This window comes from Diplotaxodon limnothrissa, linkage group LG7, assembly GCF_057381915.1.
Source record: "Diplotaxodon limnothrissa isolate DT_005_m linkage group LG7, D_limnothrissa_male_GT1.1, whole genome shotgun sequence".
NCBI classification, from domain to species: Eukaryota; Metazoa; Chordata; class Actinopteri; order Cichliformes; family Cichlidae; genus Diplotaxodon; species Diplotaxodon limnothrissa.
Window position 1 is genome coordinate 71000239 of NC_140602.1, and position 27773 is coordinate 71028011.

Sequence of the window (27773 nt, forward strand, 5' to 3'; positions counted from 1 at the left end):
ATTGAGATTAACACGAGGATTAAACATGGAAGTAAAAACTATAGAAGAAAATACAAGTGGAGCAGTTCTTGTCTTCGAGACGTTCGGTCACCTTCGATCCTAAAACACACAGGTGCTGTAGACGGTCACCTTGTGGCTGATCTCCTGCAGCAGCCCCTTCACTGCTGCCTCCAGCTCCACCAGCTGCTCTGCCTTCTGCTCCAGAGCGCGCTCGTTGTCTTCATAAGACTTCTCCAAATCTGAAATGGGAAGAGCATACATGAAGGGATGTCCCGCCTGCTCAGCTTGAAACATTTTCTGTACAGTGTGGTGTCACCTTTCAGCAGCTGCAGCTTGTCACTGGCCTGCAGCAGCAGCTCTTTGGCTTCCTGCTGAAGTGACTGTGCCCTCTTCTTGGCGTCAACCATGCCTCCCGTCTTCTGACCAATAAGCTGCTCCACGGTGGCATACTTCTCCTTCAGCTCGCCGTCCAGCTCCTAACACAAACACCTAATTTTACAAAGGAAACAGACCAACCTGAAAGCCTCTAATGATCACACAGGTGAGCTCACCTTCTTCAGCTCCTCTGCCGTGCTTCTGACGCGCACTGATTCCTGATTGGTCAGTTTGGCACTAAGAGTAACGTTCACAGCTTTGTCCTTCAGCAGCGTCACATCCTGTTCGAGCTTCTGCAGCCTCTGGGTGGCATTTGAAAGCTTTAACTCAGCATCTGCCGTCTCCGACTCCACCTGAACACAACACGGGCATTTGACATGTTACCTGCATGTTTCTGATAGGAAATAGCCGTGTGCAGAGTCAACAGGCAGTAACCGTGAGACTCACCGAGGACAACAGGTGGCTGGTGTTGTGGATGTTGGCCGTGGCCTGCTGGATAGCACTGCTGGCAGCCGTCTGAGCTCTCTGAGCTTCTTCCAGTGCTCGCTTCACTTTCTCCACAGAGTCTCTGACATCACGCGCCTCCTCGCTGAGGAATGCAGGAAGACAGCTGATCAGGTTCAGTGGACAGGTGAAACTTTCAGGTAGGTCAGGGAATCTGAATTTAGTGATTCCAGTTCCATTATCAAAATCACTTATCTATTCGATTAGGAATCGAATAGATAAGATTCCTATTGATTTTCATTGGCTCCACCATCTCAAAGACATTACACTCATGGACATTCACTGTGATCTGTGGTCACATACACTGCCTGCATTTGTATAGTGCTTTACTAGTCCCTAAGGACACCAAAGCGCTTTACACAACATTCATCCACCCATTCACACACACATTCACACATCGGTGATGGCAGCTACATTGTAGCCACAGCCACCCTGGGGCGCACTGACAGAGGCGAGGCTGCCAGACACTGGTGCCACCGGGCCCTCTGACCACCACCAGTAGGCAACGGGTGAAGTGTCTTGCCCAAGGACACAACGACCGAGACTGTCCAAGCCGGGGCTCGAACCGGCAACCTTCCAATTAGAAGACGAACTGCCAACTCTTGAGCCACGATCGCCCCTGCTGCGGGTCACATGTTTGTGCATGTTGGAGGTGTTTGTTGTGATCAGCGCTGTTACTCAACAAAGTAATTATTGCACATATTACACAGAACACTTTTCTTTAAAGTAATGCAGTAGTTACTTAGTTACACCCAGGAGAAAGAAATTTGTTACATTATTTTCAAGTTTCTCCGTAAAATAAACTGAAACTCATCATTTAACACTATAAACCTGAGGCTTCAGCCCCACACAGACACAAAGCCTGTCCTCATGAGGACACACATCATCTTTCTCTTAGTGTTCAGGTATGAACACAGCGGTCGTCATGGTGATTCTACTGTAGAAGCATGAACAGACAGAGGCTGCAGCCTGACTGCTCAACAGTTTGTTCCCTGTTGAAGTCCAGGCTCTGGGTGCTGAGGTCTGCACACACTCAGCTTTAGCATCATTCTGGGTTCTTGGCTAGCTTAGAGTTAGCATGCTGTCTGTGCAAAGAGCCGAAGTCTGTTAGCATCATAATGGAGCCGTTTCTGTCCTGGAGCAGTCTCCACTGTACCATCGTGCTCTCATCCTTTAATGCAATAAAAATAAAAGTCATGTCTCCACTGGAGACGGCACCACTATTTTCCTCTGACACACAAACTGAAATCAGCTGATTGTAGCGAGGTTGCAAGACCCGATAAGCATGATCGATAGGAACAAGGAATTGGACTACTGGGAACCAGTTCTCCTCCATTCCCATCCCTACGTTCAGGTCTTTTAATCAATAAATTTGACCTGTTAGTAAGTACAGCAGTATTGATAAGACAAACTGTGCTGCTATCAATATTTATTAATCATTAATTCATTGTACCAGCTGTTAAAACTTTGAGAAACTCTGACAAAAAGGCAGCCGGAGCTCTCTGATCATGGCCGACAGGACAGGAAGGTAGGCAGGGTCGCTTTAATTCACTGCACGTAGCTAAATGCAGCCAATTCAATTCAATTTTATTTATATAGCGCCAAATCACAACATAAGTCGCCTCAAGGCGCTTCATAGATACAGAGAAAAACCCAACAATCATATGACCCCCTATGAGCAGCACTTTGGCAACAGTGGGAAGGAAAAACTCCCTTTTAACAGGAAGAAACCTCCGGCAGAACCAGGCTCAGGGAGGGGCGGCCATCTGCTGTGATTGGTTGGGGTGAGAGAAGGAAGACAGGATAAAGACATGCTGTGGAAGAGAGACAGAGATTAATAACAGATATGATTCAATGCAGAGAGGTCTGTTAACACATAGTGAGTGAGAAAGGTGACTGGAAAGGAAAAACTCAATGCATCATGGGAATCCCCAGCAGCCTACGTCTATTGCAGCATAACTAAGGGAGGATTCAGGGTCACCTGGTCCAGCCCTAACTATATGCTTTAGCAAAAAGGAAAGTTTGAAGCCTAATCTTGAGATAGTGTCTGTCTCCTGAATCCAAACTGGCCACAGTGAAGTAGCTCAGTGGTTAGCACCGCTGCCTCACAGGGTCTCCTGGCTTGAACCCAGCTCGGCCACTCTTACACGTGTCCACTCAGGGCATTGACACAGAAGAGATTCTTCATCTCAGAAGCCGCTGGTTAAAGGAAGGAAAGCAAATGTAGCTGTGTGTGAGCAGAGAAACGCGTACAGCTGTGGGCAGAAGGTTCATCCATTCACTCATCACAGACACGAATGGGCTACATGCAAACACTACCAAAAACAAACAGAAAATAACAGCATATTTCAAGACAATAATTTGAAACAAGTGTACGCAAGCACGAGTTTTTCCGATATGCAACTGATTTGCAGAGGTCTGGAAGAAGATCCAAGTTGTCACAGAAGAGAGCAAAATGGGTAAGATATTCAAGAACAGGATCAGTTTGTGGAGTATACTTAAAGGCTGGGTCCGTGCCAGGAAGACAAACTATGAACGAATGAATTCAGATATCAGACAGAAGCTTATTACTGGCTACCAAAAGCATCCTGTTGAGCTGCAACAGCATTCATCCCTTCTGAAAGAAAGACAGATTTCCGTCTGGAGAACTTGTAAGATATCATCCCCTGAAGCTAAAGCAAACCAGGCAAACATTACTGATGGACAGGTAAATCTCACCTGGCTCGGCGAGCCTCGTCCAGCAGCTTGTCGGCCCTCTGGATGTCGTCGGCACTTTCCTGCAGGATGTTTTCCACATGTCCCAGTTCTCCCACTTTCTGCCGGATCTCGTCGGTCAGGTTCTGCAGCTGAGCCGGCGTGGTTGGCATCTGCATGTCCAGAACCTCGTTTGCCACAAGTTCAATGCTCTCAAGATCTGCAGCGTCCTCTGAAGTGCCACAAATGCAGTCAGTTTATCTGCAGCCAGCCTCTTTAAAAAGAACTTTTAATCTCCGATCAATGAAAATAAATACCCGAAATTATTCTCAGTCTATCCAACCGTGTCTGAAAGCTTGTCAAGTTATCAGAAACCAGTTTTCAGAAATAATTTCAGCTCGTTAGCGGTTTCTTTAATGTGCCGTACGCAGCAGATGACACGAAGGAACGAGTCTGTGAGCGCGTCGGCCTCTGAGAGTGTCCCAGACACACAAGAGTAGATGGCTTAGTTTCTGATGATTTCATGTACACTACACGATCTAGGATCCTTTAATGCTGCTGCACAGACAGACAGAGAGCTTCTGAGTTCATGTTTGTTAAACAGGATCTATGAGACCTGCAGAAATACAAGAACAAAACTCAACATTGATTTGCTTTTCCATCAGCTAGGGAGTTTTGGTTGTATCATGCACTAGAAGCAGCTTTGGATCCAGGTGTCGGCTATAACCTGGATTGATTTTTTTCCCGTAATGTCATGTGACGGTTGAGCAGGCTGTAAGAAGCCTGCTAATATTATGTAAGAGGGCTGTTTGTTCCACATGAAATGTGATCTTTGCTTTTGAAATGAAAGCAGTTTAAGACTGATTTAGTTTTTCCTGAAATAAAAACGCGTTCCATTCAGGAGAAGAGGGCGGGGAGCATAATGGTCACCATCAGACATGGCGTTCATAAAAAGAAGCTTATAGTTAAGTTCAATAAGGAAGATCTGTAGTCACACATCTGTTTGCTGTCCAGCTGTTTGGTGGTTCATCTACGATTACATCACTTTCTCACAGTGATACAACGTTACCGCTCTAGTCCAATCATCTGCAGTCTAATCAGCCTGGACTCTACTTTCAGTCTCAGTGCACCTTTGTGCAACCCACCCCCCTAACCCTCTCCCATGTTGCTCAGGCTCCATCCAAGCCTCCATCTTCATCTCCACCACCGATGTCTAGACTCTACGGGGTCCCTGTCACAGCTTGCATGCAACTCTGCTTCAATGGGTCATCAGAACCTAATCGCTAAATACCTTAACTGAAGTCTTTATGTCAATGAATCAGTTTCACTTCCTTCCAATGATCTCTCCTGATTGTCTCAGGGAAAACTGATGTAACTGTAACTACGGAGGCATTTGAACCAAACAGGAAGTGACACATACGGGTGAGGAAGTCTCTGATGTGTCTGATGAGGCTGCGCAGCTCTTCGTTGCTCTGGTCAACTTTCTGTTTGGTCCTGTTGGTCTTCATCAGGACGTTCTGAGCACTCAGCCTGGCCTTGTCCGCCTGTAGCTTTGCTTCTGACACCTGAGGACAAAACTCAGGTGAGAAAACCCAGCACAGTTCACCTGGAGTGAACACGGAGCAGCAGGGCTCACACCCACCATCTTAGACAGCTTCTCCACTTCCTCCATGGCATGGACAATTTCCTGTTCAGAGTCCCGAGCCTTCCTCAGGACACTGTTGGCCGTTGCTACCGCACCACTACAGCCTTCTCCTCCACACCTGGCCCTGCCCTCGGGATTCACGCAGCCCAGACCACCGCAGGAAGAAGACCCGCATGCGTCTTGACCCAAAGATGGACTGCCACAGGTCTGGCAGAACCAGGACAGACAACACTCAGTGTTCATGCGTTTATACTGAAACTAACAAACGTTTGTGTTTGTAATACACCGAACTCTGACAACCTGACCTGTGCCGCTCTCCCACCTTGCTGCTGAGCTCTGCTAGGTCCAGACTCTGCAGTTCTCCTGCCAGGTCATCCAGTTTTTGAGCATGCTCAGACTGTCTCTTCATGAACTTCTCTCGGGTCTGGTTCAGTTTGTCTTCTGTGAGCTGCCGTAGAGCAGCAGAGGCTTCAACCGGGCTGCCGCTGTCGATGGTGGAGGCGTTAGCTCGGGCCTCGGCCTCCTGGGACTGCAGGAAGTACTTAGTGATGCTGTCTGTGGCACCTAGCAACACACAGAAAGTCAAAATCAGCTGAAGGCAACTTTATTTAAATTCTGAAATCCCTGTACTACCTATTTTAGTACTCCTTGGCCCACCTAGTTTCCCTGTGACCTTTAACCCTTTACCTCTGATGTCGGAGTTCTTGATGAACTCGACCTGGTCCAGGAGCTCCTGGACTGTCCCCTCCAGTTTCTGTGCCTCTGACATCACAGTGTCCAGTTTAGTTCCTGCAGCAGAGTCCAAGTCCTCCACCTGGACCAGAGTCTGTTCAGTAAGGTTCAATGTGTGGCTCAGGGCTCCCATCAGGTCACTGAGGGACAAACACGGGTCCGAGGTTAGCATGAGCTGCTTTAGTGCTCAGAGTTCTTGCAACAAAAGTGTTCTCAGCAAACGGCCTTTGGATCTTTGGACCACCAAGATTAATGATTCCTCATAAAACACCAAAACACTCTGATGAAGTGCTAACCGGAGATCGCCACACGCCTTTACCAGCTCAGCAGACTCTCACCCTCTGCTGGCAGGAGTTCTCAAAGTCCACAGGCCAAAAACAATGTTTGAACGGGCCACTAACGACCCGCAGGCCACACTTAGAGAACCCAAGCTTTAAGGAGATGAGATTGAGAGCACATATGTAGTTTAAATGAGAGGTGGTGAGGATTCGCCCAAATTAAGAGTTCTTATGACCTAATGGCCCATCTATATTTTTACTGGCTTGTAAAAAAGGTTTTGTTATATTTTGAAATATTAACCTAATTTAATTGACACAATATTCTAGATTATTTCACTTTTAATCTGGAAAAGGATAGGCTTCCACTAGGGGTGGATTATTCGATTAAAATCGATTCTGGCTTGGATAACGTGATATCGATTCATTAAAATCCTGAATCAATTTTTAAATATTAATTTATTTTGCTCGAAACGCCAGAATCTCGAATTAAACCTCACAAAATTTCAACAACCACCAAACAGCTAAAACAGTAAATGAGAACAGACACAAAGCTCGGACCCGTCGACGCATCAGAATCAGCGAGCTGTCGGCTTTCTCACCCGACGGCACGGACACGGTCAGGCTGAAAGCCGACAGCTGGCCGATTCTGATGTTTTGGCGGGTCCGCGCTTTGTGTTCACGCCCTTTTTGCGCTCGATTCAGAAGCTGCAGGTTTGATCTCTCTCCAAACAATATTGACCGAACCAGCAGCAAAAGAAGATCCAAACTACGCTTCACGTAAACATCGTCTTAGTTTTGCTTTCACCACGATAAAAATCACACTTCATGCATATGGCGTTATTTTTGTGCCGCTATTCTGAGCGCACGTAAAAAAAGTTTGCAGGTGCAAGTGTTGCATTTTGAAGAGAAATTTATTTTGAGCGAAGAAAAGCTAAATTTGAGTGAACAAAATTCATTGCTGCGTGCAAAAACTGTATTTCAGTGTTTGCTGTTATCCACACACACACACAGCAGCCCCTCTCGCTCAGTTTTTGCGTTTGCACTTGTTCGCAATGTGTTGCTCACGCTCTCAACATTTCTGCTCAACTCTTTCTCTACACCGTTATATTTGTGCAAAAAAATCTGATTGGCTGTTCTGGTCTCCAATCAGCTCGAAATGACGAAATGCAATATCCCAGAATGCATTTTGTCCAAAACTCAAACCAGGCAGTGGCGGAGGAACACAGAGGGGCGGAGTTTGAAATATTACTCTTTCTGGGTCACAAAATAAACTTAAGATATTTTCGTGTGAGAATGTTTCTGTGTGAACTTCAAATACCTGCTCGGTTCATCAAGACATCACATATTTCCAAACGTGCTCTAATGTTTTCAGAGATGCCTGTTACCCAACAGGTGGGGGGATTTAAAAACAGTCCTAAAATGTACAGGTAGCCAGTGGAGTGAAATTAAAATGGGGGTAATGTGCACAGACGTTTTTGTCCCAGTCAAAAGACGTGCTGCAGCATTTTGCACAACCTGCAGACGCCTAATGGATGCATCGCTAACCCCACAATAAAGTGTGTTACAATAATCCAGCCTAGATGTAACAAAGGCGTGGACTACTGTCTCACAAAGCCGTTTCGATAAGATGGGCCTTACTTTAGCTAATTGCCTCAAATGAAAAAAGTTATATCTTACAACAGCTCTGAGCTGGCTTTCAAGTTTAAGATCTGCCTCCATTTTAACTCCCAGATTAGTGATGACTGGTTTAACAGACTGTGCCAGCGAACCAAGATCTATAGTAGTGGCCTCATCACTTCTGTTTTCTGCTCATTAAAATGTACAAAGTTCAAAGCCATGCAGGCCCTTATTTCATCAAGACACCTGAGCAAAGGGTCTACTGAGAAGTAATTTAGGGCTTCAGGTGAGAAACGGGCTCAAACCTGTCAAAGACAGCAGAGCTAAGGACAGAAGGGTCGAGAACGGACCGGGAAGTCTGCGCAGATAGCACTTTATCAATAAAGAAGTGCAGGAAGTTTTCACAAATTTCCTGAGAGGACTCGACACCAACCGTCTGTGGAGCATGAAGGACCCTGTCAATAGTCTTAAATAAAGCACGAGGCTTACGGCAGTTTGCCTGAATAATAGCAGCAAAATGTTTCTGATACGAATTCCAGTAATTATGTAATATTTGGTACGACACCTGAAGTTTATCCTCCTCCCATTTACGTTCAGCTCTCCTACACTTCATTCAGCCAGGGTTCAGATTTGGCTTTAACTTGCCTAAGCTTAAAGGGGGCCACCGAATCTAAAACGGTTTGGCAGACTGAGTAAAACCAGAGGAAGGGTTCAAAATAGGACAGCACCGAGCAACAACAGGAGGAGGATTAACTTTGGTACAAGGAAGGGAAACCTCAAACAAGACAGGCTTATGATGCGACCATACAATGTCACAAACCTCTAGAGGTTAGAGACAGGTAAATCCTGAGTTAAAACAAGACCCAACGTGTGCCCATATTTTTGTGTAGGCACAGACACAGGTTGCACAAGATCAAGAGTCAATAAGATTTAAAAAGTCCTTTGCCATTGGCTTGTCGGGGCAGCACACGTGAATAAGTCCCCACCAATAAAGACACGATCATATTTTGGCATAATTTCAGCCAACAGATCAGAAAAGTCGTTTAAGAAGTCTTGATTGTATTTGGGGGTCTGTAAACCACGACACAGAGCACTGTGTGAGAGCGACCCAGCTCAAACACACTCAGTTCAAAGCTACTAGGTGATGTTGATGAGGACCGTGGTTTACATTTATACTGCTTCTTAAAATCAACCGCTAGTCGTCCTCTGCCTGATATTCGAGGAGAGTTTAAAAAGCAGCTGTCCTCCGGTAAGAGATCTGTGAAAGCGCTGGACTCACCTGCCCTTAACCATGTCTCAGTTATACAGAGGAAATATAAGTGAGACAAGATCATTTGTAACCTTCACTAAAGCTGTTTCTGTGATGAGCTCTGAAACCTGACTGAAACTCTTCAAATAAACCTCTGCAGATGATCTGTTAGCTGTTTGACAACTACTCTTTCAAGAATGTTTGATATGAAGGTTGGAGATTGGCCTATAATTAGCTAAGACTGCTGGGTCTAGAGATGCTTTTTGAGTAAAGGTTTAACTACAGCCAGCTTGAAGGCCTGTGGTACATAGCTGATTATTAGCTCACGTCAGAGAAGAAAACTGATTGAATTCCAGCTGCGATGTCTGAAATCATGAAAACAGACAACAGTAAGGAGGGTAAACAGTACTTCACCTTTTACTGCAGTATTTTTTAACAGTAGTATTTGTACTTCTACTTAAGTACAGATTGTCTGTACTTGTATCACCTCTGCTGATGTTCAGGTCTCATCAGCACGGTCAGAGATCATCAGAGTGGTCGACAGACACTCGAACAGCGTATCTGTTTTTCTGGTGTAAATTTGTCAGACTGCACTTAGAGAAGGTGTTCCTGACCTTTTTGGTGACTGAGTCTGAGAGAAACAGATTAATCAGAATAAATGCAATCCCACCTGGCCTCCTGCAGCAGCTCCTGGATCTCCGTTAGCGGTTGTGATGCCGGATTCCCATCTAGGATGGTCTGGATGTCGGCAACGCTCCTCTCCATGCTTTCAATGGACTTCCTGTACGGCCCGTTGACGCCGCTAGCTTTGAGGGCGTTTACCTTGTTGACCAGGCGGTGTGTCTGATTGGTCAGCTGGCCAACGATGTTGTCCCACTCGGCGAAGCACTGGTGACAGCGGCTGCAGTTGGGGAAAGTTCCTGAGAATCCGCGAGCGCAAGTGTCGCAGCGCGGCCCGGACACACCCTCCACGCACATGCAGTGACCGCTGACTTTGTTGCACTGCTGCTCGGAGATCCCACGAGGGTCACAGTCACAGGCTGAGGAGACGAGAACAATAACCAATGAGTCTGCCGGGCCAACTACAGGAGACGCACTCAAGTACAAAAACACGCTTGACTCCAACACAGTTTCAGTGACTTCCTGTTTGCACATTAAGAACATGTGTTTAGCATTTGGCTCCAATCAAACATCTGAAGCTTTATTCTGCTGCAGGAACAACAAATTCAGGCTAATGTTTGTTTTTTTAAATTTGATTCACTCTGACCAGGCACGCCCTCAAAGGCCAGAGAGTCACAGGGTTTAGGGTTAGTCTGGATGACTGATGTGGAGCTCTGCCCGACGGCTCTGACAGGAGACGAGTTCAAGAACCTGAAGGAAACATAATGTCTACACTGCTGTTTAATTCATCTCCAGCAGAGGGCGCTACTCTCTCATGTGAACTGATAAAAAAAACAAACAAAGGGACTGATTGTGTTCCTCCAGGCTGCTGTCTCAGTTCTGCTTTTCTTCCTCTCTTCTCCTTGTTTCTGTAAGACCTCCTCCTCCTGACCTTCACCTTTACTGAACAAAGCGTCTTTGTGGACTTCTGGAGGCTGAGACGGACAGACCGGTCCCATCTCTGTGGAAGCTGGGCCTCAAAACATCTGGGTTTAATTTGAGCTGCAGCAGCCGAGGATGCTGGGAGCTGAAAGGATCCCACAATAAAAGCGTCTGCAGTTTGATCTCAGTCAGAAACAAGTCCCAGACTCTGCACCGAAACTCTGAACCGGATTCTGACCTGGGGCCTGACAGATCGGGACTCTGTTCCAGGTCTCAGAGCTTCACTGACAACTCAAAAGAGTCCGCTTTATTTTTTATTACACCATCACATCTATCACGCCGTCTCACGAGCACATGGCATGGCAAGCCTACCGTGACATTTGATCTCAGGGTCTCCCCAGAACAGTTCTTTACACTCGCTGCACATTCTTCCTCCGAAGCCGGTGTGACAGGAACACTGACCGCTGATCTGTGAACAAATAAACTACAGTCAGACGTGTGGTCTGACGGAGCACAGAAGTACAATTCCATCAGATCTGCGGTTATAAAGCTCACACAACAAACCTTTAATGAAATACAACATTTGTTTTCACCTCGAGGACTTTCGGTCCGTTAATCGCCAGGGGCTGCTCACCTCATTGCAGGATGTCCCGTATGAGTGTTTGGGGTCGCAGTCGCAGGTCTGACAACCGGTGCCCGTCGCCATATTCCAGGTGTCAGGTGCGCAGCGGTCGCAATGCTGGCCGACCACATTGGGTAGACAGTGACACTGACCACTGCTGCGGTCACAGTGACAGTCAGAGGACGGGCAGCTGGAGGGAACGCTGCCAAGCCGGTTACAAACGCACTCTGCGGGTACACAACCGTCAAGGTTCAGCGACGATCGTTCGCCTGATTCTGTGAATGTGGTTACCATGGTAACCCCAGCATACTTACTCCTGCAGTCCTGGAGTAGGGCATTGCCATAGTAACCCAGCGTGCAGCTCTCGCAGGCGGCACCCTCGCTGTGGTACAGGCAGCGCAGACACTCACCGGTCCGGGCATCGCACGATTCGGGGTCCAGCATATCAATGTTGTTGTTGCACTGACACGGCTGACACTGCCCACCCGCCTCCTCGGGGTTTCCATAGTAAGCAGGCGAGCACTCGTCACAGCGAGTACCTGCAGAGGACAAGTAAATGGTTCTTATAAAGACAGGGAGCATAACAATCACACGCCAATTCATACTGGACGCATCGCAGAGCAACATGGGGTTAGCCCACGGATATTTGGGAGGCAGGCTGGAGCAGCAAGCGATCGAACCACCACACTCTGAGTGAGACCAGGTGACCTGCTCCTCAGCTACAGCCACCCCAGGTGAGAGCTAGACACCATTTATGACCAACAGGTGATCGTTCCTCAGGTGTGACATCATCACATAACCTGAACCAACAACATGCCTCACATCGAGCTTCATCCTCAGGTTTGACTTTGTTTAAATACAGTTTTAAACTTAACAGCCAATCAGCAGCCAGAGATTCATGCTTATTTAAGGGAACCCCGGCTGTTAAGACATGTTTGTGCTAAAATATGTACTGTGCTTTCAATAACATATATGTGGTATTAATGGGGGCGATCGTGGTTCAAGAGTTGGCAGCTCGTCTTGTAATCAGAAGGTTGCCGGTTCGAGCCCCGGCTTGGACAGTCTCGGTCGTTGTGTCCTTGGGCAAGACACTTCACCCGTTGCCTACTGGTGGTGGTCAGAGGGCCCGGTGGCGCCAGTGTCCGGCAGCCTCGCCTCTGTCAGTGCGCCCCAGGGTGGCTGTGGCTACAATGTAGCTGCCATCACCAGTGTGTGAATGGGTGGATGACTGGATATGTAAAGCGCTATACAAATACAGACCATTTACCATTTAAAATAGTTACTCCTCGGCCTCCTTTAGCAGTAATGATATCTGTAACAAATGTAGCATATTTGCAGCTCTGGAGGCCAGGATTACTGAATTGGAGACTCGGCTTCGCACCCTTCATTCACCCGTAGCTAGCCAGGCCCCTGTAGCTGGTGCAGCCGAAGATAGTGTAGGCCCCGCTAGCTGTTCCCCGGCAGACCCCAAGCAGCTGGGGAAAGAGGGTGGCTGGGTGACTGTGAGGAGGAACATAGTCCTAAACAGAAGCCCCGGGTACACCACCAAGCCGTTCATGTGTCTAACCGTTTTTCCCCACTCGGCGACACACCCGCCGGGGGTCAAACTCTGGTAATTGGTGATTCTGTTCTCAGACATGTGAAGCTAGAGACACCAGCAACCATAGTCAGTTGTCTTCCAGGGGCCAGAGCAGGCGACATTGAAGGAAATTTAAAACTGCTGGCTAAGGGTAAACGTAAATTCAGTAAGATCATAATTCACGTCGGCAGTAATGACACCCGGTTACGCCAATCAGAGGTCACTAAAATCAATATTGAATCGGTGTGCAACTTTGCCAAAACAATGTCGGACTCTGTAGTTTTCTCTGGTCCCCTCCCCAATCAGACCAGGAGTGACATGTTTAGCCGCATGTTCTCCTTAAATTGCTGGCTGTCTGAGTGGTGTCCCAGAAACGATGTGGGCTTCATAGATAATTGGCAAACCTTCTGGAGGAAACCTGGTCTTGTTAGGAGAGACGGCATCCATCCCACTTTGGATGGAGCAGCTCTCATTTCTAGAAATATGGACAAATTTATTAAACCCCCCATAATATGACTATCCAGAGTTGGGACCAGGAAGCAGAGTTGCAGTCTTACACGCCTCTCTGCAGCTTCTCTCCTCCTGCTACCCCCCCAAAAACCCATCTCCATAGAGACTGTGTCAGCTCCCAAACAGACAAAAAACAAACTAAAAACCAGCAACAAACAACTTAAACATAAACAATCACAAAGAAAGAACAATACAGTATCCACATCTGAACCAAAGAGTAAAACAGTGAAATGTGGATTATTAAATATTAGGTCTCTCTCCTCCAAGTCTCTGTTAGTACATGACTTAATAATTGATCAACAAATCGATTTACTCTGCCTTACAGAAACCTGGTTGCAGCAGGATGATTATGTTAGTTTAAATGAATCAACACCCCCGAGTCATTCTAACTACCAGAAATCTTGAAGCACAGGCCGAGGGGGAGGTGTGGCAGCAATTTTTCACACAAGCCTATTAATTAATGAAAGACCAAGACAGACTTTTAATTCATTTGAAAGCCTGATGCTTAACATTGTCCACCCCAGCCCACCCACCACTTTAATCACACTCTAGATCTTGTTTTAACATATGGCATCGAACCTGAACATTTAACAGTGTTTCCTGAAAACCCTCTCCTGTCTGATCATTTCCTGATAACATTTACATTTACAATAATTGATTACACAGCGGTGGAGAGTAGACTTTATCAAAGTAGATGTCTTTCTGAAAGTGCTGTAACTAAGTTTAAGAATATAATCCACCCACTGTTATCATCTCCAATGCCCTGTACCAACACAGAGCAGAGCAGCTATCTGAACGCTACCCCAACAGAAGTCGATTATCTTGTTAATAATTTCACCTCCTCACTACGTACGACTCTGGATACTGTAGCATTCCTACAAAACTGCTCAAAGAAGTCCTGCCATTAATTAATTCTTCGATCTTAAATATGATCAACCTATCTCTAATAATCGGCTATGTACCACAGGCCTTCAAGCTGGCTGTAGTTAAACCTTTACTCAAAAAGCATTTCTAGACCCAGCAGTCTTAGCTAATTATAGGCCAATCTCCAACCTTCCTTTCATATCAAACATCCTTGAAAGAGTAGTTGTCAAACAGCTAACAGATCATCTGCAGAGGAATGGTTTATTTGAAGAGTTTCAGTCAGGTTTCAGAGCTCATCACAGCACAGAAACAGCTTTAGTGAAGGTTACAAATGATCTTCTTATGGCCTCTGACAGTGGACTCATCTCTGTGCTTGTCCTGCTAGACCTCAGTGCAGCGTTCGATACTGTCGACCATAATATCCTATTAGAGCGATTAGAACATGCTGTAGGTATTACAGGTACTGCACTGCAGTGGTTTGTATCATATCTATCTAATAGACTCCAGTTTGTGCATGTAAATGGAGAGTCCTCTTCACACACTGAGGTTAATTATAGAGTTCCACAGGGTTCAGTGCTAGGACCAATTCTGTTTACATTATACATGCTTCCCTTAGGCAGCATCATCAGAAGACATAGCATACATTTACACTGCTATGCTGATGACACCCAGCTCTATCTGTCCATGAAGCCAGATAACACACACCAATGAGTTAAACTGCAGGAATGTCTTAAAGACAAAGACCTGGATGGCCGCTAACTTTCTGCTTCTTAATTCAGATCAAACTGAGGTTATTGTACTCGGCCCTGAAAAGCTTAGAAGTATGGTATCTAACCAGATTCTTACTCTGGATGGCATTACCTTGGCCTCCAGTAACGCTGTGAGGAACCTTGGAGTCATTTTTGACCAGGACATGTCCTTCAACGCACATATTAAACAAATATGTAAGACTGTGTTCTTCCATTTGTGCAACATCTCTAAAATTAGAAATATCCTGTCTCAGAGTGAGGCTGAAAAACTAGTTCATGCATTTATTACTTCCAGGCTGGACGACTGTAATTCATTATTATCAGGATGTCCAAAAAACTCACTGAAAAGCCTTCAGCTGATCCAAAATGCTGCAGCAAGAGTCCTGACAGGGACTAGAAAGAGAGAGCATATTTCTCCTGTTTTGGCTTCCTGTTAAATCCAGAATTCAAAATCCTGCTCCTCACATACAAGGTCTTAAATAATCAGGCCCCATCTTATCTTAATGACCTTGACCAGAACCACGAGGGGCATCAGAAACATCTGTGTCACACCTGTCCATCACTACATCTGTGTTAGTGACACTGCTGGAAGAATCCAGATTGCTTTGATTATTGTTTCCTTCCATTTTGTTTGCACTAACACTGCAAGCATCAGACTAAATCATACTTAGTATGTATGACCCCACAGTACCATATCACCCTATTAGAGCACTTCGCTCTCGCTCTGCAGGCCTACTTGTTGTTCCTAGAGTATTTAAAAGTAGAATGGGAGGCAGAGCCTTCAGTTTTCAGGCCCCTCTTCTGTGGAACCAGCTTCCAGTTTGGATTCAGGAGACAGACACTATCTCTACTTTCAAGATTAGGCTTCAAACTTTCCTTTTTGCTAAAGCATATAGTTAGGGCTGGACCAGGTGACCCTGAATCCTCCCTTAGTTATGCTGCAATAGACGTAGGCTGCCGGGGGATTCCCATGATGCATTGAGTTTTTCCTTTCCAGTCACCTTTCTCACTCACTATGTGTTAACAGACCTCTCTGCATTGAATCATATCTGTTATTAACCTCTGTCTCTCTTCCACAGCATGTCTTTATCCTGTCTTCCTTCTCTCACCCCAACCAATCACAGCAGATGCCCCGCCCCTCCCTGAGCCTGGTTCTGCCGGAGGTTTCTTCCTGTTAAAAGGGAGTTTTTCCTTCCCACTGTCGCCAAAGTGCTGCTCATAGGGGGTCATATGATTGTTGGGTTTTTCTCTGTATCTATGAAGCGCCTTGAGGCGACTTTTGTTGTGATTTGGCGCTATATAAATAAAATTGAATTGAATTGAATTTTACACTGATGATAAAGTATCAGAAATACTGCCGATGCTGTCGTCAGTAGACTGAAACAGCTGTTGTGTTGGCGTGCTTTTCAATGATTTTAACAGATGCGCACCAGAATCCCCGCCTCAACCAGACCAACATGGCAGCTGGACTGACGCTGCGACCAACAAAGCATCTGCATCTAAATATCTGTGATGAGGTCTTACCTCTGTGTCAGCGTCTGTGTAAATAAAGTTTTCACCTTTGTATCCTGTGTTGCAGACACAGGTGACCTGCTGAGAGTCATCGCTGCGGTAACAACTTCCTGCAAACTGCCGCGGGCTGCCGGGGCCGTCGGGACACATGCAGGGACGACAGTGGTCACCTGACCCCAGTGCTGGGTCACCATAGTAACCATCCAGACATCTGAAAGACAAGAGCACCGATGGCATCATCCTGCTAAATAAACCCAATGGCGATTGGCTGACGGACGGTGGGTAAGTTACCTGTCGCAGGCGCGTCCCGTCGTGTGGTCCCTGCAATCGATGCAGTGGCCACTGTCGGGGTCGCAGACATCGGCGTGACCGTTACAGAAGCAGGGGCGGCAGGCGGGGAAACCCCAGTGACCCGGCAGACAGCGGTCGCACTGCCGACCGTACGCACCCGGAACGCAGGAACACTGTCCGGTCAACTGATCGCAGAACACACTGAGAGAACCCTGAGGGTCGCACCCACACGCTGAAAGACACGCACGACGAGGTCACACAGAGGTCAGCGTCAGTAAAGCTTCAGCGCTGACTGTAAACAGATTTTTGATCGATTATAGGCGGAGGTGGTTTTGACCTCGGCAGCCGTTGGGTCCAAACTGAAACGTGGACGGAGAACACCTGTCACAGTTCCTGCCGACCACGTTGGGGCGGCACTCACACTGCCCGCCGTGGGGGTCGCACACGGTGCTGAGCGAGCCCTGAGGGTCACACTGGCATTCTGGGAAATGGCATCAGACAAGGAGACACGTCAGAATAACGAGAAGACGCTAAAGCCTCAGTGACAATAGATTTATGACCGCAAGGAATGCGGAGGAGGAGGAGGAACCTGCCGGGTCCTGTCGAGGAAGTGAAGCCTAAGGCGATGGTGAGAGGATGAGTGACAGAGATTAACGTGAAGCGGGGGAGGAGGGGAAGGGGATAAAGATGTGAGGGATCAAAGGTTGGCGTTGGAATGAGGAAGAGGTTTTTGTTTCAGATTTTAAACTTCAATGTTTGGAAGGTTCTCTGAATCTGATTCTGGTTCCTCCTTCCTGGAGTCCTTCCTGTCCAGAGTTGGACAGCAGAAATATTTTCCCCTTCTCTTTCTGACTCTCTCTGATTCTTCCGGGAGGTTTGTTTCCGTGAGGAAACCCCAACCCCTCCAAAGTCACCATAAATACAGACACTGCCCTGAGCTCTAAGCCCTGAGTGTCTCACAAGCAGCCCTTTTCTTTTAAACTCCAGCCAGGAAGCGAGGTTATTAAAGTGAAATCACAGTGCTAAGCTGTGCTACCTTTAGCTCCCTGGTGCAACATGGCGGAGATGCTGAAGATGAAGTTTCTGCAGATGTCAGTTATCGGCGTCTTGACGACACTCTGGCTGTTCTCCAAGCACCGATAACGCTGGAAAGTCTCCCAGGCGACATTCCCGCCCGAGTCCCCGCCCTCTGAGCCTGTGAATATCTCCAAGTTCTTACAGTGAGGCATCAGCACGATCTGAGAAAAATCCCAAATAACCAGGTCAGGAATGAGCATGTTTCACTTTCTGTAACCAGGCTGGCTGAATGTGGTTTTGGTCTGCACTGAAGAAACTGACTGACTTCACGCTCTACTTCCTGAAGTAGAAGATCTAAGCACGCTCACCGAGTCGATCAGCGTATATGGAACCTGGACATCCCCAAAGGTAGCGTACAGTGGCAGGCTGAGGCGGATGGTGTAGTTCAGACCTGATTCAAAACAAACCGGTCTGGGAAGAACCACGTACCTGTAGGGAGAGATCGGGTTAGATACTGAAACCCCAGCAAGGCGAGATAAGCAGATAGACAAAGGCCACGCAGAGGGTCAGCGTGACAGGATGATGGGCTGAGATCAGCTGGGTGAAGAAGGGATAAGGCTTGCAGGAACTAGTCGGTGCTCTTATATTTCACACTTCGACCGGGTTCTTGTCGAAAACTTGTCATGATTTAGAAACTTCTCTCCTGACCGTGAACTTGGGTGAAGCGAGATCATCTGGTTGTCGTCGTCGGGCACCGTGTTGATGCAGCGGCTGTCCGGCTGGATCGGTCCGGGTCTCATCACCGTCATCAGAACCTCCTCCCACACGTCCGGCAGCTGCAGAGCCGACAGACACACAGAGATGTTACCTCTATGCACATAAATAAGCAGGCGCGTGCACGTTTATCTTCTTTTTCAGGCTAACAGATGAGGCAGGTACACGGGTCAACAAAGGCTACAACAACGAGATAAGTGCCAAAATTCTCCCACTGATTCGGGACATGACGACGCACACGTTCAATGGCAGACTCACACCTGCGGTTCGTAGCGGATCAGGATGTCATATTCCATTGAGTGAGGGACGTTGTCTACAGTGAACTCCAAGAAGGCCCCCTCTGGTACGTTGGCTAGCCCGATGCCTGTCCAAGTGGGACTACGGTCCTGAGGGTGTGGCCTCTGGACCACCGTCACTCCCTAAAGAGATGAGATGCAGACACAAAGCTGATGAATACCCTCAACACCTCACATAATCCTGCTGAACTGACATGGAGATGAAATGTGCGAGCCAGCAGGAGGAGAAACTAATCCTCACAGACTGCAGGTCCACCTGTAACAGCCGCCCTGTAACCCAGAGTAAGGTCAGACACTGAAAGGACACTCACAGGTCCAAACTTTGCATCCTCAGCCTCGTAGGTGTAGTGATCCAGAGCAATGAAGTAGAATCCAGACTCCACCTGATCGCAGCGGCGGCTGAACATGTGATCTCTGCAGATGCACTGACCGGTCACGTGATCACACCTGCACGCAGACAGGAAATACAAACATCACAACAAAATAAAATTGTTGGTTCAACTCCCGACGGAGCAAATGTGACATAATACCTAACTCACTGATTGTTGATGGCGCCTCCGAGGTCGCAGTCACATGGTCTGCAGCCGTCCATGTCGTTACTGAGACCCCAGTGTTCAGGCTGGACACACACACTGTTTACAGTCATCTCTCTGCACTAATGTGATGTATAGTGTGTTTTGCATAAATCTCATTAAACAAGACTGATCTTACAGAGTGTGTGTGTGTGTGTGTGTGCGCGCGCGCGCGCCTCACGTCCTGACATGTGTCTTCTGTTTACGTCGGGGTAAATGTCTGAGAGCTCAAAGCTCAGGCTGACTAACAGCAGAGAGCCAAAAGCAAACATTAACCCGATGACTTCATGGAGAGCATGAATGTGGCTCCACAACAAAGGCTCTGCAGCATTAAACGTCCCTCCCAAAGCCAGCCGCCTTTAAAGACTTTTGTTGCTGGTGTGAACTGGTTATCCTCTAACTGGACTGGAGCAGCTCTGTATGACATACTGGGAGCTTTGTTTAATATGAACTGGTCCTTCTTCATCCTGTCGCACTCACTGCAGTGTGAACGGGATCTTTCTTTAGAAGAGATCCCGTTTGCCCCTGCAACAGATTCAACTCGTGAAAACCAGCCAATCAGAAAACAGCGCAGCCTTACAGAGACGGGAGCTGAGAGTGAGGTGTGAGACGACACGAATGTTCCTTCTGCTGCTGGTCTGACTCCAGTCTAACCAGAATGAATGGTCTGAATGGGTTTCTCACCACACACTGGTCACAGTCTCGCCCGGTCACCAGACGTTTGCAGAAACAACTTCCTGTTTCTCTGTCACAGGGGTTTCCTCCAGGTAGAGTTCCCAGAGGACTGCAGGTACACGCTGTCCAACACAGTAACACACAAAAGTACATCACCAAGGCAACGCAGCTTCATTCATAACAACAATGTTAAGTCCCAGCCACGCCCCCTCGAGGTGCTTTACAGCGTGAGGTGTCTGTGTGGGAGTAATCTGGTATCAGCTGGTCCTGCAGGTGTTTCGTTACGTTTTGTACCTTTGCAGCCTTCAGGCTCATCGCTCAGCCCGAAATGCGCCGGCTTGCAGCGCTCGCAGCGTTCTCCCTCCACGTTGGCTTTACAGCGGCACTGACCGGCGATCAGCCCGGCTCGGAAGTCCGTCGTGCCGTCACAGAGTCCTCCGTTCAGAGAGCCCACGGGGTCGCAGTCACAGGCTGCAGAAACAGGACGTTTAGCCAGCTTAACCAGAACCACAGGAGCAATTTTGCCAACAGGGCGTGTTTAGGTGTGAGACTGACACGGATCCACAGACAGGTGAGGACATGATTCACACACTGTGAGCTTCTCTACAGCGCCACCACCAGCCCAGACGCAGGCACCTCTCTGATATGTTGAAGCATTTTATAATTCAATAAGTTAAATGATGGACATATAAGTGCCGTGGAATGACATCATCATAAAAACCGTGAACGTTTCTGACTTTGACCCAAAATAAGATTCGTTTCTATCCTGGAAATTAAACTCCCGCCTCCATCTTTGATCTCTGGAGCACATTTTAACTCTCTACAACGTTGAAGTCACATCACCCACAATCCTTTGCTACTTTAAAGAAATGCAGTGGCAGTAATAACAGAAGGTGCTGCTTATTCAGCCCTCAGAGAGGGATGTGCGAGCTAAGTTGAACTGATCCTCTGTGAGGAGGGCAGGTCTGAGCCTGAGGGAAACCACAAACCTTCATGTGTCACATCAAAAACCCACCTCCATGTTTAGTCTGAGATCCAGCCTTTAATCTACTTCCTGTTGACAAAACAACCTCCTATCCGCGTCTGCCTGTGTCATCATGAAACGTGAACTTCCTCAGAAAACAGCCAACAATTCTTTGTTGATGTGAAAGCAAAGATTGAGGACAAAAAGTCCTCAAAGAACAAAGAAGATGATCAAAAGAGCCATAAAAAACAACCTCGATGGAAGTTTTGGGTAGATGCTTTTAACTTTTAGCCTGGCACCAGTAAAATAACGGTTTACAAACTCTGACACTAAAAAAAAGAGTCAAAGTGGCCATGAACTCACGCTGGCAGATGTTGGTGTCTCTGATGTCACTCTCTGGATGCTGGTAGTAAAACGGTTTGCACTGCTCACAGTTGTTTCCAGCTGTGTTGTGCTCACAGTCGTCACAAACTCCTCCGCTCACGTTTCCCGAAGCCGCAAAGACTGCCCCGTCAAAGTGACACGAGTCCGAGTGCTGGTTACAGTTACACTCTGAGGACACCACAGAAGAAGAAGGGGGACAGTTAAACTACTCCCAGTAGTGATTATGGGCCCTGCCCAGTATGGACCGGTGCAGACTCACTCTTGCAGGCGTTGGTGTTGCGTCCCTCTGCGGGTCTCCAGGGGAGGTCGTGGTAGAAGTCCTGGCACTGTTCACAGTTCAGACCTTTAGTGTTGTGGTTACATAAGCAGTGACCATGAACCTGAAACACAGTCACAAATAATCAATCAGCGTTCGCTTACATTACTGGTCATAAGCTGGGTTTGGGGTTTTTTGTACATGTAGTCAGTTGCCTGTTGCACCGTTTCTTCCAGTGTCTGTGTGATTTTATATTTTTCTACGCTGGTGATGGTTTACTTTCACCACCGGCTCAGCTGCTTATGAAAGAACAACGACGCCAAAGCACAAAGCCTACACTTCGGTCCCCACAGACTGCCATGTTGAATTTCACAGCAGAAGTCAACATGTTTACAACTTGATATGCTGTTTGCTCACATGTTTAAACTGCTTTAAGCTTAAAGTGTTGATTACTAGGGGCGTGGCCTCTTTGACTCACAGGTGGACGTAGCTGCTAGGTGTCTGCTAGGCCTCACCTCAGCTAATTAGAGTCCCTGATTTGATTGGATGTTACAGACACTAATTGGCAGGTATCTGCGTGACGCTCCCTGGAGCCACTTTCCCATTAGCACCCACTCAGACCAACTGGGCTTCCTGTTACAATCGGGTACCTCCTAATGCGCATGGCTGTCGTCATAGCAACGTGGCCATATAAATACAGTCCGTAATTGTCCTCACCATGCCCTCTGTTATCTGCCCAGCTCCCTCGACGGGGGCGCACTCAGAGGCGTGTCCGTAGCAGAAGCAGTTTCCTCGGACCACCATGTCATAGATGGCGTAGTAGTACTTCTCTTTGATCTCCATACGAGAGTCCAGAAGGTTGTCTCCAAGTGTGTGGAGTTTGGTGAACTTCACCCTCAAGTTGGTGATTTTCAGCATGTCTAAACAAAGAACCAGTAAAATTCATCAATAACTGGTTAACACCCCTACGCTTATTCAGTCTCCGTGACGCAGAGAAGGAGACGTACTCTGGATTCGGGGACTGTAGGGGTCATCGATCCTGAATGCTGGATCCAAAACTCTGAAAATCACCTGAGGAAACAAAACAAACAGCATTACCCGCAGCAGTGTGAATAATACTGATGTTAGTATTATTCACAGAAGCAGGAGCAGCAGATGTACCTCTCCTTCAGTGGATGGCTCAATGTCAGAGTAACGCGAGTCACAGATGACATCGTCAACCTTTCTCATTGGACCCCGGTAAACGGACGGGAAGGACGACTCGCAGTCATAAGCAAAGTAACGGTAAACCTGCCACGTCTTCCCGAAGTCAGCTGACCGCTCAATCACCATGGCAGCAGGTCGAAAGGTCTGAGGAAATAAAAACAAAAGTGGGCAAACTGAGGATCGTGTGGTGAGGATGATGGCGTGGTGAAGACCCGGGCTGGACTGCACAAATCTGGTTTATGCACCATGATCACTGACAAAAGCCCAATTAGATTTCCCCTCTGGCGCTGTGGGCAGGATTTATCCTTCAAGCTCAGTCCTCTACCAGAGGCGTCATATGCAAACATTTCATTCTGTTTGATTTCAGATTATTGATACATAATCAGGTTGGTGCAGGTGTTGTTGTCCTTAGTTGCACTGCAGCATGTGACAATAATTAAAGTCTACACTTAAGCTGTTTGTAGTGACTCATGGTCAAAGCAGCCTGAATCCTTGAATCTCTGTCTTCCCGATTCCCTCCATCTGTTTTCTTACCATGTTCACCTCCTCTTCCTCACTTCTCCTCAGCTGGTGCAGCTGTAGCCTCCTGTGATTGTGAGGTCTGGTTACTGGCTGTTACTGGTACTGCTGTTCACGGTGCAGCAGCTAACATGTTAGTAATTTCACTTTAATTCATTATTTTATTGTTTTCTCAGACTTTCAGCTCCACTTTCTTCCACACTAAACTTTTTCTACAAGCTACGTGAGCACACAGCAAAGGTATGGGAGAAGACAGTTGCATTGTGTAATGCCCGACCAGTCCAGCCCTGGTCGTAACCCTTCCCATTATGGAGTACTTGCTATGTCCTTTCAATACACAACAACTCCTCAATCACTGTGTGCACCTGGTTCTTCAGATTAATAGAGACCAGAATCACCTGTCAACTACCCAGAATCCCCTGCTGCATGTGTAGAACTCACCTTGAAGGTCATGATGAGATGCGTGAAGTGAAACTCAGCCTCTAGGTTGAGCTGGATGGTGACGTTCTCCACACCTACAGACAACAGATCATCAGTTACCAACACTCTGTAGATCAGACTCTGTGCGCCACATCGGTTAAAGAGCCCAGAAATCAACAACACGCTGCAGTCGCTGCACATTAACATGATCGGACCTGAGAAAAGAACTAAATCTGTGTCCAAGAACCAACAGTTCAATTCAGTTGTATTTATATAGCGCCAAATCACAACAACAGTCGCCTCAAGGTGCTTTATATTGGACAACAGGACTCCAAAGAGTGACGACCAAAGGTAACAGCAGATCATCTGTGTTAACATGCCCACTGTCAGAGGATGACACCATAAAGGAGTCCACAGCTCAAACACTGCAGCGAGTACCTGGTTCTGCACAAAACACCGCGGCGCAGACGCACTCGCTCTTGTTGGTTTAAAATGGAGCACTGTAACAAAAAATAATTTCCCCCAGGGATCAATAAAGTATTCTGATTCTGATTCATCACGGGAACAGCGAGTTCATCTGGGCAGCAGAGCTCGGCCGAGGCAACAATACAAGCTCACAGTACCTACCATCAGCCAATCAACGCAGACTTACAGATACAGCGAGTAATGGAAAATTAACAAAGACATGAAGCTGCCTGGCTAGCGTTACTTTACCACACTGGGTTTGTGGTGAAGAGCACAATGTGTTGTATGAACCTGTAAGAGGTTTGTTCTGCAGTAAAACTAAACTATCTGTTTGATGAACCTGGACAAATGGCAGGTCGGCTGTTTGCCTCCTCACTGCGGGGCTTTTTAAAGCTGAACATCCCCCACCCCTGGGAATAACTACATGGCCTCCAGCAGGGACCCGCCCCACAACCTGAGAACCTGTAATCATGGAGGAGTGGAGGATAGAGGGTGATAAAACACAGCCTAGCCACAAACATCTTTTCTTCTGACAGTGAAAACCTGTCTGCAGCTCTCAGTCTTTAAACCTGTAACGACACGTCTGACTTTTGGCCTCTCTGAATGTTCTTCCTCACCATTCTCAGTCTGCCACCAGGTCTTCAGTCTGTTTGGGGCAAACGTAGTGACGACGTTCTCGATGCGATGGCTGTCGGTGCGATTGGCCAGCTCGTTGTAGGGCTCTGACGAGTCGCACACAAAGCACTTCTTCTCCTCCTGGTTTATGAGACAGAGGGGGAGGAAAAGGTTAACAGGAGGTGAATTCCTCGGATTCCTCAGTGCCGTAAGTTACTGCAGATAAGAGGAAACTTTCTGACCACAAACTTCCCACATAAGAAAAGTCTGACTTCACCTGAAATAATGCAAGCTTCTCACTGGTTTTGTTTTTAGAGTTAGTGACAAAACTTTGGAAAACTTCCTTCCGGGAACGTCTCAGTCATTAAGAGATGTCAGAAAGTTGCTTGATTCCCGGACAGCCCAACGTGTTTCAGCTTCTCTCAGGGGGGAAACCAAACCCGAGCGATGCAGTGCAGAGGTTACAAAGGGGGGCAGATGAGGGCTTTTACAGTGAAACAGTGTTACTAGCCACTCAAGACAAAAAGCTGCACGCCGCTCTTACATAGAGGAGCACTAACAGACACATCAAGTCCGACTGAGAACTGAAGCGTCCCTGTTTCTCTGCTGCCTCTGGACAGAATTATAAAAACAACCAATACATTTTATAGTTTTGATGTTCAAGCAGCAACCACAGAGCGAGGATCTGGGACGAAGGACTGAATGAAAGGAAGGAATTAGAGGATGTATAATCAAAGTCACATGACGGAAGAATGTAGGCGACTCGGAGCGAACACGCTGTTATTAGCTACGGATGACACATGTCCACACACATTTGCCTCAAACATTAAAACCTGATGTTTACAATCAGCCTGTGTGGTTTATTGACTTTTGATTGGATGAAAACAGCGTGACCTTTGAGTTTGCTGTGTTTTCTCCACAGGAACATCTGGACAAACATCTGTCTGCAGCCAGCGCTCATGGTTTCCTTATAGGGAGCTCATTTTGCACAGGAAACACTTCAGACTGTAACACACACACGGAGTGGGACTGAGCTGAAGGTCGTTTAAACCGGATGGCTGAGTTTGTCTGATGATACTGGATTCTCCGGTAACGTCGCTTGCGTCTCCGGTACTGAAACGCCCCTGATAAAAGCGCTGCACTGAACTCTTAGCGATACTCAGACCTAATTAGACCACCTAACGTTTAATCCGATAAAGACATCTGAAGTGATCGCTTACACTTCATCCATGTATGAAGACTACCTGAGCACTCATAGCATAAATGTCCCATTCTTTGGACTTCGATGGAAAATTCATCCTGAATCCTTCATATAGGATCTTATTAGAGGTCAGAGGTCACCAACGACTTGTCTCAGTTTTTAAGTTACAGTACTTTCAGTATTTCTGAAAGAAGCTAAAGACTAAGCAGTGATGAGTTCCTGATTGTTGAGCTAAATAGACTGGTACACTCCGGCATGCAGCATGGAGGCGCACGGAGAGGCCGAGCCTGGGGGCGGAGTCTGCTGGGCGATGTGCCCCTTTAACCACAGCTGCCCCCTGTGTTGCCTTTACCTCCTTTTATAAGACGTTTGGTGCCCAGTTGTGTTCTTCTTGGGTCTCTCTGGACTTTTCTCTCTGAGACCTTCAGTCATGATCTTGTTAACCATTAAATTTACCTGCAGGTGGCTGACGATACAGAATGGTTCGGGTCGGTTCATTCCACAGGTGGAGGTGGATGACAACTGATGGGCTCGGCCAATCAGAAGGTCTCCTGTTGCTGGGTAACAGCTGCCTTCAGTGCACACATCACTGAGCTCGGGTTGGCTGATGTCGTCCGCCGCCCCACCCTCCTGAGCACAGGTAAACACCTGCAGACCTGAGAGAAAAAGCTTTAATGGTAAAAATCTGAGCGCAGGATTAACGAAGCCCCGCCCACATTTATTGATTAAAGAGACAAAGCGCAGCTGATTGGAAACTAAACTCAGAGCTGCTTCTCCTGGGCTTGTATTCTGGAGGACATCATGAGGAGAGAAAAATCAGTGAGTCAAACCTTCACGAGTGACTATCTGCAGATTACTGATCATCACTAAGCTGATCTCTGAGAGGACCAAACATGTTTAAAGTCACATGTTACAAACAAACTGCACAGATTTCAACTAAACTTTATTTATCACACATTGACAAAATGTGTGCGTTTGCTTTGAGTTTCATGATCATCAGCTTCTGAATTCTTTTACACATCAAACATGTGGACAAATTCCTAAAGATTATTCCACTAGAACTCATTACAAAAGCCCTCCGAGCCCATTTTATTCTGAAAGTTTCCCGAAGTGTCTAACACTTATTTTCATGTTAGATTATTTCATCATGAATGAAACGAGCGGCTGAGAGGAAGCAGCAGCATTTTGTAATTTTCAACAAAGAAACACGAAGATACAACTCTGGATGTTTGAAATCAAACCCTGACGTGTTTAAGGAAAGTTTGAAATTGGAAAAGTTCAACTTTATTTAACTTACCGAGCAGCAGCGCGAGCTGAAGCTGAAACATGCTGCAAATCCTCACAGTCTGAAGACCCCCCGGACCTCCTCGGACCTCCTTAGCTCCCCTCAAACTCCTCCTCCGAACAGACCGGCTGACTTTCAAATTAAAACATCCGGCCCGAGTAACGTGGTTGTGCTCGCAGCAAGAAAAACACCAAGAACTAAAGAGTTCAAACTGTTGGAGCAGAATAAAGTGATTCCAACACACACACAGAGTAAACAGCTGTTAGCCCTCCTCATCGTTAATTGCCATTATTTGACTGATTGATTGGTGTCTCTGCAGCTGTTTGAAACATATAAAAAGTTTTTTTCATCTTAAACTCGG

General features: G+C 47.0%; 1 protein-coding gene across 1 annotated transcript; it reads right to left on the reverse strand.

Annotated features, from left to right (window-relative positions):
• lamb1a (laminin, beta 1a) lies at window positions 1-27461 on the reverse strand. The gene is made up of 33 exons (XM_085358887.1): window positions 27425-27461; window positions 26584-26783; window positions 24929-25067; window positions 23868-23941; window positions 22863-23051; window positions 22709-22772; window positions 22419-22621; window positions 21705-21825; window positions 21425-21613; window positions 20392-20568; window positions 20107-20219; window positions 19390-19469; window positions 19162-19297; window positions 18815-18973; window positions 18489-18616; window positions 18149-18269; window positions 17800-18001; window positions 17101-17244; window positions 16764-16995; window positions 16520-16683; window positions 11573-11797; window positions 11271-11485; window positions 11009-11105; window positions 9765-10134; window positions 5906-6090; window positions 5541-5782; window positions 5216-5425; window positions 4994-5138; window positions 3598-3805; window positions 823-964; window positions 552-728; window positions 317-476; window positions 1-239 (listed from the first exon to the last, which is right to left on the reverse strand). Exons 1-33 carry the CDS (start codon window positions 27453-27455, stop codon window positions 100-102), a joined length of 5382 nt encoding a protein of 1793 aa, XP_085215013.1. The 5' UTR covers window positions 27456-27461; the 3' UTR covers window positions 1-99.
• Between the last annotated feature and the right edge of the window lie 312 nt (window positions 27462-27773).